At 48.0% G+C, this 15,044-nt stretch overlaps 1 protein-coding gene across 1 annotated transcript in view; it reads left to right on the forward strand.

Moving 5' to 3' along the window:
- The window catches only part of LOC311223559 (CUB and sushi domain-containing protein 3-like), a gene marked incomplete at both ends in the record, with an annotated part of 752,195 nt that overhangs the window by 51,302 nt on the left and 685,849 nt on the right, over positions 1-15,044 (forward strand). The window contains 1 exon segment of the mRNA XM_084308339.1: positions 43-164. Coding sequence (XP_084164465.1) covers positions 43-164 — 122 coding nt within the window.

Below are 15,044 nucleotides of genomic sequence, written 5' to 3' on the forward strand. Positions count from 1 at the left end.
TCCATCATGTTTATCACGCTCCGTCTCTCGTCCCGGTTCCAGTGAAGACCTGCGGGTCCAACCTCCAGGGTCCCTCTGGAACCTTCACGTCCCCCAACTTCCCCATCCAGTACGAGAGCAACTCCCAGTGCGTCTGGATCATCAGCGCCAGCGACCCCAACAAGGTACATCACATATATATATATAAACAAGGTACATCATATATATATATCATCAGCGCCAGCGACCCAAACAAGGTACATCATATATATATATATATATATATATATATATATATATATATATATATATATATATATATATATATATATTGATGAACAGCATTCTCACATTCCCCTGACTCTTGTCCAGGTGTGATGCTGCTGTGTGCAGCACATGGGCTATGGCGTCCTCCGTGGACCTGTTGGGGCGATATGCAAATTGCAGGGGGTCCAGGTTGCGTGAACACTTTAGGCAAACAACATGCGCTTCCGCGTTTCTCTGATTGGCCGAGCGCCTTCCGCGTTTCTCTGATTGGCCGAGCACGGCTCCCCCTTAAGCTCCAGGAGAGATGAGAGAGGCTGAAAACCCGCAGTTCTTGCCCGACTGATGGGAGCCGAATCCCGGATCCGATTTTTCTGATGAATACCCCCAAAACATGGAGGTCCCGAACGCATGGAAGTATTGATTGTGCCGTAACAAATCATTAAAAAAATATACCATTAATTGGAATATGTTGTGCCTTTACACATATGTTGGATTATGTAATTGGTTTGTCATGACAAACTAATAAAAAAAATTGCGATTTCCATTAATTGTAAACAATGATGCATAGTCACTGTGTGTTGTTGTAGCCACCGGGTAAATCGTGATTTTTTATTAGTTTGTCATGACAAACCAATTACATAATCCAACATATGTGTAAAGGCACAACATATTCCAGTTAACGGTATATTTTTTTAATGATTTGTTACGGCGCAATCAATACTTGTCTTTACTGTAGGAGTCACCCTAAGGTTCTGACGTGGTGTGGGGGACCAATCACAGACAGAGGTGGTGTGGGGGGGACCAATCACAGACAGGCGTGGTGTGGGGGGGACCAATCACAGACAGAGATGGTGTGAGGGGACCAATCACAGACAGGCGTGGTGTGGGGGGGACCAATCACAGACAGAGGTGGTGTGGTGTGGCGGCACCAATCGCGTGTAGTCTTGGTTAAGCTTGGCGACTCGTTCAAAGTTGGTTAAGGTTAGAGTTTGTCTTAGAGCAGGGTGATAGACCACCAGCCATGATTCCAAACTCTAACCTTAACCAACTTCGAAAGAGTCGCCAAGCTTAACCAGTGATAGAACTAGGCGTTAGCTAGCTAGCAGGCTGTTAGAGGCAGAAATAGGCGTAACGCGATTGGCGCAGAGAGAAACGTCAGTGGCCAATCAGATCGCGGAACCCGAACGCGGAACTGCAACTCCGTTGGTAAAAGACTACACGCGGACCAATCACAGACAGGCGTGGTGTGGGGGGACCAATCACAGGGGACCCCGAGTGGAATTTATAGTTTTGTTATTTAGTTGAGAGAACTTTATTGTCCCTGCAGATACATTGCGCTTCTTTCTTTTTTCATTCGCTTTATGCTAAGTGTTTGTTGTGTTGTTTGTTGTTTGTTTGCTAAGTCATGAGAAGGAATGTACACTATAAGATAAGATAAGATAAGATGAGATAAGACATTCCTTTATTGAGCCCCTTGGGGGAATGTGGGCATCATAGCAGCATGGGGGGTGTTGTGAAGGATCAGATTAAAACGAATATGTATATTTATTTATATATATATATTTAATTGTATTTGTATATCGTTTGATATCCCCTGTATATTCCTTGTACAATATGCACTGAATATCCCTTTAGTCTACTAAACAGCCCATAATAGTTTCATTCTACCATTGGACGAGAACCTGGCGCCAGGTTGCCATACCCCTAGGTCCAAGTTCAATCGTGCCGCCTAACATGTCGTGGCAAGCCCCGGTTCCGCGCAGGAATATGTCGGGCGAAATACGAATGGTACTATTTGTTCATAGCGCATATATATATGGCGCAAGTAAAGTAGAACTCCCTTTTAGTCCAGTTCTTTACCCTCCAACAGAGTGACAGACGCAAAGCCTCCCCACGACGCACGTGTGGTGTAGTAAGGCCTACTTGGCCCAGAATAGGCATTGAGATATCGTGTAGATTAATAGTTGAATAGTCATAGTTTGGCACTATACCGTCGAGTTGGACGTATTCTATTAAGCTAATAATAGTCTATTTATGTATGGTGCATCGTTCGGTTAGAGTTCTAAAGTTATCAGTACCCCCATTGTTCCTGACGTTATCTGGACGCTTAACCAGGCTGGGCAGACCCCTAGTGGTGCTTGCATCCGAGGAGCTCCGGGCCAAGAGCGACTGGACCTGTATAAGGATTACTCTACCCGGACGACGGCGAGCCTTCCACGGCTTGGATTATGCTTTGTGTGCTTTGATTATTCCATGGATAAAGGCCAACACTGCGGAGTGTTGGAACTACCCCCCGGAGAGGACTCCAGGTGAGACGGCGCTCTACACCAGTGAGGTCGCCTCACGTCTCTCCGTTGTGGACCGGCAGCTACCGTCCACAGAGGGTCCAGCTGTATTCGTCTGCGGTCCGAGGTTCTGTGGGCACCGTGTCCAAGACTTTGGATTCTCCCAAGACACCGTCGGCCAGATGGGATACCGCCAGCGGCTTCTCTAACCCCCCCCTCCTACTGTCTTACAACCAGCGGGACCCCCCCCCCCCTTAGTGTATCCAGCTATAATCATCTAAGTACCATCGCTATCGTTTCCTAAATATTCCAGGTTGTATACTTACTCCCTGCGTAACCAGAGATTGGACATTCAATGTTGATTTACCTACGAATACTCATTTGCCATAAAAGTGCATATTTCATATTTCAAATCATAAATGTAATTAAGTGATCGTTGTATACACCCTTTGCTGTATTAAACCTTCGATTTGGTACATTTGTGTGGATTCGTTTCATCAGGTGGGAAAGTGTTCATCATACTTATATCTTGTACTGGATGGCCAGAAGTTAAAGTACATGAGGTAGTGGTATTAAATATCATATCTAACAATACAGTCAGGGAATTGTACCCCTCAGTTACAATTGGTCCTTCGAGCCGGATGGTAACTAGTGTAATATTAATATAGTGTTATTAATATTGAAAGGGCCTATGATGAACACTCCACGAAACGATCCTCCTAACCTAGAACGCCCGCGGCGCAGACGACAGACACCTCAGTACTTAGAGGCTTACACTGTCAGTCAACTACCTAGCCTTCGACAAACGGTAAACGCGGTAGAGGTAGAAAGTAAAATTATGTCTGACCTTAACGACCAGGTTTCCCCGACCACAGAGGCCCTAGTAGGTCCTAATGTAACCGACCAAGCTCACGGTGGGGACCAGGAGGGAATTGACATGCCTTTACCCCCCGCCACTACCCAAGAAGTAGTCCCCGACCAGCCCCGGGAGGAAGACAACCCTACAGAGAGAGAACTCTGCACGGAAGAAGAGGAGGAGAGCGCCGAGGAACTAGAGCTCCAGGACTCCCCAACGAGTACCCCCAGGAGCGGCTCACGCAGGAGCGGCTCACCTCCACTACCGCCTTCCCCCAATGAAGCGGAGAGGATACTACAACAGGCGTTCCTCGTCAGCCTGACAGCCTCTACCGAACGCGATCGTCTCCAAGCACAGACGCTTAGCGAGCGCGAACAACTCCAAGCGCAACAACGGAGCGAAGAAGAGCGCATACGCCTGGAGATGAGACGCCTTCAGATGGAAGAGAATATGGCAAGAGACCGAGCAGACACCCAGCGTGCCGCTGCCGGTGCCCAAAGAGACGCAGAGCGCGAACTCGCTCTCATCCAGCGCGAAGCCGAGCGCGACAGAATACAAGCCGAGCGCGACAAGCTACAAGCGCAGCTAATGGAGCAGCTGATCAAAAGGACAACACCCTCTCCCTCCGCCAGGGGTTCAAGGAACTCGTCGAGACAACAGTCAAGAGCAGCGTCTCCTCAACGAGCAAGCGACCCTGAACTTGACCAACAGACTGAGCCTATACCCCCCGCAGACCCCCTTCACAGACCGGTCCAAGCGAGACCCAGCTACAAGGAAGGAGCGGCATACACTGCAGAGAAGCTAAATAAACGATTACAGGATCTGGAAGATCTGATAGAGGAAGAAGAGGGAGAGGAGGAGAACCAAGCCCGACGACAGCACAGTACTCCACCGGACCAGGAGGTCCCATACAGTCCAGGCTATACCCCCGCGGCGCTGCGCTACAGACCCCCGACTCTATTCACGGGTGAGCACGAAGCACGACCAGCCCGAGGAATAGCACCTGGACCAGCGGGCCATGGTACCCTGCCAGTACCAGCCCACAGCGAGGCGCAAGAGGGGACTCACCCAGGAGGTCTCTCCCCCAACGCTCGCCGATGTATCAGCCATCCACGGCGTCATACAATGCCACACCGTCATTCCCAGACTTCGCCTATGAGAGTCGAGCACAGTACACGGAGCTCCGGATGTGCTTAGAGACAATGATGGTGGATGTCGCTGATGAACGCCACAAGTATGCAATATTACTGAAGCACCTGAAAGTACCGCGAGCGCACAATATAGCGCTAGCCTATGCTACCTCTTCGACCCCATACACAGCGGCCCTTGCAGCGCTGGATCAGAGATATGGACGTATATGGGATTACGTAATCCAAGAGATAAGGCATATTGATCGCCTACCCCCAGCCACAGACAATCGCTCACTAGACGACCTGTCAATCAAAGTGCAGTCCCTGGTAGGGATGCTGGGAGCGCAACGGGAGAAGGGCATGCATGAGCTATACGCCAACTCTAACGTCGAGAGGATTTTGGAGAAGCTGCCACCCGCAAGACAGGAGCGCTTCAGGCGGCAGAGAGATTACCGGGATCCCAACGGCCCCGAGCCATCCCTCCTTGATCTAGCTGACTTCCTGGCGAGAGAAGTCAGCAGCTTACGACTAGATACATTTGGGCGGAGCACGCCAAGCTCCAGAGAGGGACCCAGGAGAATAAATGATGGAAGAAGATCGGTGACTGTCATGCACCAATCAGAGTCAGTACCGAGCAGTAAGAGTCACAGCACCCCCTCGAGAAAAGAGAAGTGGAAGATAGCGTGTCCCTACTGTGAGAAAGAACACTGGCTGTCACAATGTGACCTATTCACAAAGATGAATGCGGAAGAAGTGAGTCAATGGATAAAGTCCAACCGGCGCTGTTATCGATGTGCGCGGCCCCACATGGCAGCCGAATGCCGCCTAAAGAAAAGGTGCAGCCGGTGCGATGGAGCCCATCTAGATATACTACACGAAAGTAACGGAAGACGGCCTATACCTGCACCACGGAGCGGCACCAAGGCAAGTGTCATGTACATTGACCCCGCCAGCAGCAGCGGAGCCCAAGTGCTCTTAAAGGTAGTCCGTGTGACATTGAGCTACCAAGATAAAGTCATGGACACTTACGCCGTCCTTGATGACGGGTCAGAGAAGACCCTTCTGCTCGCCTCCGCTGCGACCCAGTTGGGACTGCGGGGGAGCAAGAACGAAATGACGATTCGGACAATAAGAACAGATTTAAAGACGATAAAGGGCGAGAATGTCTCCTTCACCATCGCAGCCAACGGGCAGCCAGAGCGACGGTACAAGATCACAAATGCTTTCACCAGCCAAGAAATAGGACTATCGCAGTACACCTACCCTGTCACCAAGTTGATGGATAAATATGTGCACCTGCGCCAATTACCTATCCCGCTCATAGACGGCGCTACCCCGACCCTGCTGATAGGCTCCGACCATGCAGAACTCATAGTCCCGATTGACCGGGTCCATACAGGCCCCCGAGGCTGTCCTGCAGCAGTCGAGACCCGCCTAGGGTGGACCCTACAAGGCCCCCTCGCTAAATCTCTCAACCGAACAGCAGCCACTAGCTGCTTCCACTCCAGAACGACAGAAGAAGACACCACTCTCCTGCAGCATGTCGAGAGGCTATGGACCCTAGAGACAATGCCCTTTAAGAACGAAAAGAAAGATATTCGCTCTAAAGAAGACATTTACGCCATCAACCTACTCGAGCAGGGGACAAAGAGAGTCACAGTCGGTGGAGTGATGAGATACGCAACTCCACTCCTGAGGCGAGAGGGAATGCCCACCTTTCACGCAAAGAAAGACGCCACGGAGCGCTATCTACTGAACACAGAGCGGCTCCTAGCCAAAGACCCCGCTCAAGAGAGTGTGTACCGAGCTGAGATTGAGAAGCTAATCACAGCGGGACACGTAACAAAGATTGACATTAAAGAGGCCGATCAGACGACCGAATCATGGTACGTGCCGCATCACAAGGTCCATCACAACGGCAAGGATCGCATTGTGTTTAACTGCAGCTACCAGATCGGATCCCAAAATCTGAATAAAGAGCTCTTGCCCGGCCCCACACTCGGCCCCTCCCTACTAGGCGTGCTACTGCGCTTCCGCCAGGACAAGGTGGCTATCAGTGGGGATATCAAAGGGATGTTCTTGCAGGTGAGACTAGTAGAGGAGGACAAGCCTCTGCTACGGTTCCTATGGAGAGAGAAGATCGGAGATGAGAACCCAGCCATCTACCAGTGGGAAGTACTCCCCTTCGGAACCACATGCAGCCCGTGCTGTGCTACATTTGCACTACAGAAACACGTCACAGAGGACCCAGCAGCAGATGAAGAGGTCCAACACAGTGTGAAGAACAGTTTCTACGTGGACAACTGTTTACAAAGCGTTTCGACTCAAGAAGAAGCCGAGGCTCTCCTAATCAAGTTACGCGCCTCCCTGATCAAAGGCGGCTTTGATCTCAGGCAGTGGGCCAGCAGCGACCCGCACGTATTGCGCAGCCTCTCCTCCGCGGACAAGGCTGCCAGCAGCGAGACCTGGATGGCGACAATCCCAGGAGAAGCCCAAGAAATGACACTAGGACTAGTCTGGCGCTTCAAAACAGACTCGCTCCACTATAGACACAAACCCTTGGCTCCAGAGCAGGGAAGGTCGGCGGCGATACCGACCACCAGACGGAGTGTGTACAGAACACTCGCCAGACAATATGACCCGTTGGGATGTATTCTACCTTACACCACCAGGGCAAAGATGATTGTACGAGCACTATGGGACAAGGACCAGGGCTGGGACGACCCAATACCCGCACACCTTGCCTCAACATGGAGAGAGTGGGAGACGGAACTCCGCTCACTCCCAGGTGTCAATATACGCCGCAGCTACTTCCCATCCACAGTGAGGCCAGAGACATGCGAGATTGATCTACACGTATTCAGCGACGCCTCCGAAGTAGCCTACAGATCGGTGGCCTACCTGCGTGCCCAAGAGAGGGGAGGAAAGATACACACTGCTTTCATCCTGGCCCGCTCAAGAATAGCCCCACGTAAGCAACAATCTATCCCACGTCTAGAGCTCTGCGCAGCCCTCGCAGGAGCGCATCTAGCCACGTTAATCCAACGTGAACTCACCATTCCGGTGCATAGAACAATCTTGTGGTCAGATTCCACGACAGTACTCACATGGATCAAGTCTGATTCATGCAGATACAAAGTCTTCGTGGGAGTCAGAGTCACCGAGATTCAAGAGTTAACAGAAGAAGCAAGCTGGCGGTATGTGGACACCAAACACAACCCAGCTGACGTCATCACCCGGGGAATGTCTCTGGATGACCTAACCCGTCGCAACATCTACAGTGACGGACCAGCATTCCTCAAGCTCCCGGAAGGAGATTGGCCTACGCCCACCCCGAGGGAAGCAAGTAACGAGGAGGCTGAGAACAAGAAACCTATGTTCTGTGGACTGAGCACTGTCGCCTCCACAGACCCCAACATAGATGACTGCATTACCCTAGAGAATGCGCAGCAAAGAACATTCCTGCGGCACCACCCAGAGATTCAGTCCACCACTGACATGTCAGCAGCTGACTACGAAGAAGCAGAACTTCTTCTACTACAACGAGCCCAGAGAGACTCGTTCCCCGATGAGCTAGACTGTCTACAGGGAGGAAACCCCGTCCCATCAGACAGCAGACTGATTCACCTGGCACCAGAGAGTGACGCCCATAATCTCATCAGAGTGGGTGGTCGCCTGCGGAGAGCCCCCGATCTACCAGATGACATTAAGTACCCGATCGTCTTGAACAGCCGACACAAGGTCACAGAGCTGATCATAAAGAAATACGACGAGGATGTACACCACGCAGGAGCAGAGAGAGTCTTCGCAGAGATCAGACGTCGTTATTGGATATTGCAAGGGAGAGAAGCAGTACGGCGCTTCCAGCGAACCTGTCTAGACTGCCGTAAGTGGCGCGCGCAGCCCAGCATACCACGGATGGCTGACTTACCCCCCTGTCGCCTCCGAATCGGCGACAAGCCATTCCACTCCACAGGCATGGACTGCTTTGGCCCGTTGTATATAAAGAGAGGAAGAGGCACCGAGAAGCGGTGGGGTATTGTATTCAAATGCATGACCACCAGAGCGATACATATCGAGCTCCTTCCGACCATGAGCACAGACTCATTCCTTATGGCCTTCCGGAGATTCACATCACGGAAAGGAAAACCGTCTACATTGTTGTCTGATCACGGGACCAACTTCAAAGGCGGAGAAAGAGAGCTGAGAGAGAGCTTCCAAGCTATGGGCCCAGAACTTAAGACCCACCTCGCTCCAGCCCAGATTGACTTCCAGTTTAATCCCCCGAACGCACCCCACTTCGGTGGAACCTGGGAACGAGAAGTACGTTCTATAAAGACAGCCCTGTACGCCGTGCTCGGGGCCCAGACTGTGGCGGAGGAAGTCCTAATGACAGTCCTCACGGAGATCGAGGGAGTATTGAACTCAAAGCCACTCGGTTACGTCTCCAGTGATGTAGCAGATGTCGACCCAGTCACCCCCAACACACTCCTAATGGGGCGGCTGGACCCCGCGCTACCCCAGACAATGTACAGGCCTGAAGAAGCGAACGGCCGAAGAATGTGGAGGTACAGCCAAGTACTAGCTGACAAGTTTTGGAGCAGCTTCCTACTTCACTACCTACCGTCTCTACAGACCCGCCAGAAGTGGGTAAAAGAGAGAGACAATTTGACAGAAGGAACAGTCGTCATGATTATTGACCAGTCACTACCCAGAGCTATGTGGCCGGCTGGCCGCGTAAGCAAAGTGATCACCGGTGCCGATGGCAAGGTCCGAGCAGCTGAAGTACTCGTCCAAGGGCGCACCTACACACGTCCCGTGGCGAGGCTCATAGAACTGCCCCGACTCCCAGATACTATCGATGATGACCATGACCCCATGACTTTGTGAGTGGACTGACCCTTACAGCGGACCTTGAGTGGTAGACAGTGCGGTTAATCTGTCTCTGCTTAGCTAATTAGGTGGGACTAATTAGGGGGCGGCTGTTGTGAAGGATCAGATTAAACCGAATATGTATATTTATTTATATATATATATTTAATTGTATTTGTATATCGTTTGATATCCCCTGTATATTCCTTGTACAATATGCACTGAATATCCCTTTAGTCTACTAAACAGCCCATAATAGTTTCATTCTACCATTGGACGAGAACCTGGCGCCAGGTTGCCATACCCCTAGGTCCAAGTTCAATCGTGCCGCCTAACATGTCGTGGCAAGCCCCGGTTCCGCGCAGGAATATGTCGGGCAAAATACGAATGGTACTATTTGTTCATAGCGCATATATATATGGCGCAAGTAAAGTAGAACTCCCTTTTAGTCCAGTTCTTTACCCTCCAACAGAGTGACAGACGCAAAGCCTCCCCACGACGCACGTGTGGTGTAGTAAGGCCTACTTGGCCCAGAATAGGCATTGAGATATCGTGTAGATTAATAGTTGAATAGTCATAGTTTGGCACTATACCGTCGAGTTGGACGTATTCTATTAAGCTAATAATAGTCTATTTATGTATGGTGCATCGTTCGGTTAGAGTTCTAAAGTTATCAGTACCCCCATCGTTCCTGACGTTATCTGGACGCTTAACCAGGCTGGGCAGACCCCTAGTGGTGCTTGCATCCGAGGAGCTCCGGGCCAAGAGCGACTGGACCTGTATATTGGATTACTCTACCCGGACGACGGCGAGCCTTCCACGGCTTGGATTATGCTTTGTGTGCTTTGATTATTCCATGGATAATAAAAGTTGGAACTACCCCCCGGAGAGGACTCCAGGTGAGACGGCGCTCTACACCAGTGAGGTCGCCTCACGTCTCTCCGTTGTGGACCGGCAGCTACCGTCCACAGAGGGTCCAGCTGTATTCGTCTGCGGTCCGAGGTTCTGTGGGCACCGTGTCCAAGACTTTGGATTCTCCCAAGACACCGTCGGCCAGATGGGATACCGCCAGCGGCTTCTCTAACCCCCCCCTCCTACTGTCTTACAACCAGCGGGACCCCCCCCCCCCTTAGTGTATCCAGCTATAATCATCTAAGTACCATCGCTATCGTTTCCTAAATATTCCAGGTTGTATACTTACTCCCTGCGTAACCAGAGATTGGACATTCAATGTTGATTTACCTACGAATACTCATTTGCCATAAAAGTGCATATTTCATATTTCAAATCATAAATGTAATTAAGTGATCGTTGTATACACCCTTTGCTGTATTAAACCTTCGATTTGGTACATTTGTGTGGATTCGTTTCATCAGGTGGGAAAGTGTTCATCATACTTATATCTTGTACTGGATGGCCAGAAGTTAAAGTACATGAGGTAGTGGTATTAAATATCATATCTAACAATACAGTCAGGGAATTGTACCCCTCAGTTACAGGGGGGGTACAGGTAGTGGCAGGGTAGAAGACATAAATATAGGCGATAAAATGAGATCTGAATATAAAGATATGAGGAAAATAAACAGATCATGAGGGTATGCGGGAGCACGGAGGCTACGGGAGACATCTGCGGCTGCGATCACTTTTATTATCAAGAGTTGTTGTTGACTCGTGCGTCATTAAGATGATTCATCTGGTGTGAATGGTTCTCCCAGTAGGTGTAATCTACTGCTGCCTGCGGCCCTTTACAGCTAACAGAAAGGTACAGGTTACTTGCAAGGAGTGCATTTTTACTTTATAGAAGATAAAAGCGTGAGAGGAAACAGCGGAGAATAAAACACAGAGATGTGTTTTGGCTCAGGTTCATGTTTCCTGCCTCGCGCGCTTCATCAGAGCGTCGGAAACACGCGATGGCACCGGCCTCTCTCTTTTATCTTTTATCCCACCTGCGTCGAGAGGTACTTTCACAGGACACAGTCGATACATCACACGCATAATGCAACACGTAAATATGGAACTATAGAAAACCCAAAGGAGATCTTTACACATATATATATATATTAGGGCTGTCAGTTTATCACGTTAATTAGATTAATTAATTACACAGTAAGTTATCGCGTTATGAAAATTAACGCAAAATTAAAAAAATATATATATATATTAATATATATATTTTTTGTATTTCTATTCTATTCTATTCCACAAGAACGTACAATAAACATTTATAGACTTTTTTTTAATATGGTCCATTTGCATGTTCTGGGTATCTGATTCTAGGGACATCTATGGATCTCAGGGAATGTATTCCCAGTGTCAGAAATACTGTGTCTGTTACTAGGCTTGAGTAAATTGTAATGAACCCTTAATGAGAATATCAATTCAATTATTATTATTTTTTTTTATCTTAGACTGTGAATAACACCATGCTAAAATTTACCAGACCTGAAAAATCGAAGCAAATTAATAAAGGGAAGATTAATAAACCGAAGGTTTTGTAGATACAGTACTGAATTCTGCCATCCTGACACATGCAATTTGAAATATGATTATATAATATAGAATATCAGGCCTAAAATGGTTATGCGATTAAAATGCGATTAATTAGATTAATTAATTACAAATCCTGTAATTAATTAGATAACTTTTTTTAATCGCCTGACAGCACTAATATATATACATATTTACATCATCATAATATATATATATATATATTTATATATATATATATATATATATATATATATATATATAGTATGTACAGCATTAATGTACATGCTATCATACATAGTTATATGGGTTACTGTATATACAGGTGTATCAGTAGGAAGGATTGTATGCAGATTATATTCACATATACCTGCTTTAGTATCTAGTATAAACTATAAATACACATAGTTAGGCATAGACCTACTGTCGCTGAGTGGCTGAACTTTGACCTTTCAACATTAGCCACTTACCAGCCATTTACCAGGACGCCATCCATCTCGGGGATATAACAACACATGTATCTGCCAAGGACTTCCATAATACAGTTAAATATGATAATTACGTGTTATTACGGCGATAGTCGCCCATTAATTTCCATTAACGGCGCAGTGTTTACCACCTCTCTGGCCCCGCTGCACATCGGACCGCTGTCCTTGGGAATACTGACCGCTGTCCTTGGGAATACTAAACGGCTTCTCCGGCCATCTGGGGGGGAAGGTGAGATGAACGGAACTAGTGATTGAATGTGACCGGTTATTCCCCGACGCCAGGAGGTCAAAGCTAAAGGTCTTAATTGGTCATTACTGCCGTCCTGAGTTCCATCTCGCTGTCCATAACGATTCCGTATGCACTCACTGTGTCGTTCACTTTGGCATCAACCAATAGCGCTCTCGCTGATAAATGATGACCGTATTCACCGTGGCGACGCCTAGCCGTAGCGACCGCGCTAACACCCAGGAGGAGGGGGGGGGGGGGGCAGGGGGGCAGGCACTAACACACTGTGAACCCCAGGAGGAGGGGGGACAGGGGGGAGGTCAAATCTCCCTACAGTACATTACTCACAACGTTACTCACTGCGTTACTCACTACAGTACATTACTCACTACGTTACTCACTACAGTACATTACTCACTATGTTACTCACTACAGTACATTACTCACTACGTTACTCACTACAGTACATTACTCACTACGTTACTCACTACAGTACATTACTCACTATGTTACTCACTACAGTACATTACTCACAACGTTACTCACTGCGTTACTCACTACAGTACATTACTCACTACGTTACTCACTGCGTTACTCACTACAGTACGTTACTCACTACAGTACGTTACTCACTACAGTACGTTACTCACTACAGTACATTACTCACTACAGTACATTACTCACAACGTTACTCACTGCGTTACTTACTACAGTACATTACTCACTACGTTACTCACTGCGTTACTCACTACAGTACGTTACTCACTACAGTACGTTACTCACTACAGTACGTTACTCACTACAGTACGTTACTCACTATCAAGGCCACTATCACTATCAGCCAGCTAATCACCCAACCCACGAGCCTTTAACCTTGAACTGGAGAGCCTGGACTGGTCAGATGAGCTCAATGGTACACTGGTTGAAGAAACATGGCTTGGCTTCAAAACCAAATTTTCAACAATACTAAACAGCATGGCCCCCCTAAGAACCACCAGGGTAAAAAATCGCGCTGAGTGGATGCACACTGAAATACTGACCGCTATGAAAGCCAGAGACAAAAAATGCTCTGAGTTTCGTAAAAGTCAGTCAAAGCTTATCAAAAGCACAAGCAGTGAACTCCAAGCCCATGTGACTGAACTCAAACTAGAAAGAAACAGACTAAGAAATGACGTAAACTCCATGATCAAAACTGCAAAAAAATTATTCATCAATGACAAAACCGAGGAAAACAAAAACAAACCATGTGAACTTTGGAAATTACTCAATAATCAACTAGGCTGCAGTAAAAAACTTAAAACCAGATCCTCAAACATAAACATAAAGACGGACAACACGCTCATCACAGACAAGCTGGATGTAGCCACTTACTTAAACACTTTCTTCACAAACATAGCCACAACACTGGTAAACAATCTACCTTCCCACTCAGGGCATTATGGGGTAGAACACATAGTAGCATACTACAAGAACCTAGGGGTCCACAAAGACGACTTCAAACTGGAAATGGTAACAACAGATGAGGTACTCAAAAAACTGAGCGCCCTCCAACCGAACAAGGCCACAGGCCATGACAACATCCCCTCCAAATTCCTCAGAGACTCAGCAGCTGCCATCACCCCAGTCATCACACACATAATAAACCTCTCCATAAAACAGGGACACGTCCCCAAGGACTTCAAAATTGCGAGAGTAACACCCCTGCACAAAAAGGGCAGCAAATTAGACCCAGGCAACTACCGCCCTGTTTCTATCCTTACCTCCATCTCGAAAGTCATGGAAAAATGTTTATACGAACAGGTCGAAAAGTACCTCGCGGAAAAAAATCTAATCTACGAATTCCAATCTGGCTTCAGAATATCCCACTCCACTGACACATGCCTTCTCTATTTGAACGACCACATCAAACAAGAGGTGGACGCGGGCAAATACTGCGGCATGGTCATGCTGGACCTACAAAAGGCCTTCGACACTGTCAATCACACCATTCTGATTGACAAGCTAAAAGCCATTGGTTTTGATAGTCTATCAGTGAGCTGGATACAATCCTACCTGGAGGGGAGAGAACAGATGGTGGAGGTAAACGGTACCCTATCCCCCCCCCCCTCCCAGTGAGCTGTGGTGTTCCACAAGGAAGCATACTAGGACCGCTATTGTTCCTAATTTATGTAAACGACATGTCGTCAGTTTGTGACTGCAACTTGTTCCTGTTTGCGGACGACTCAGCCCTGCTGGTCTCTGACAAGAACAAGTTACAGGTTGAAAAATCCCTCAGCTCGGAACTAGGCAAAATCTGCATATAGCTCGCCAATAACAAACTATCATTACACATGGGTAAAAGAAAGTCCATTCTCTTCGGTTCAAATAACAAACTCAGCAAGACCGACGGCTTCTCAGTTACAGTGGGTGACAATATTGTCACAAGGAAAGATGAAATTACCTACCTGGGTTCCA

Source organism: Notolepis coatsorum (assembly GCF_963971535.1).
Source record: "Notolepis coatsorum genome assembly, chromosome: 2".
Lineage (NCBI taxonomy): Eukaryota > Metazoa > Chordata > Actinopteri > Aulopiformes > Paralepididae > Notolepis > Notolepis coatsorum.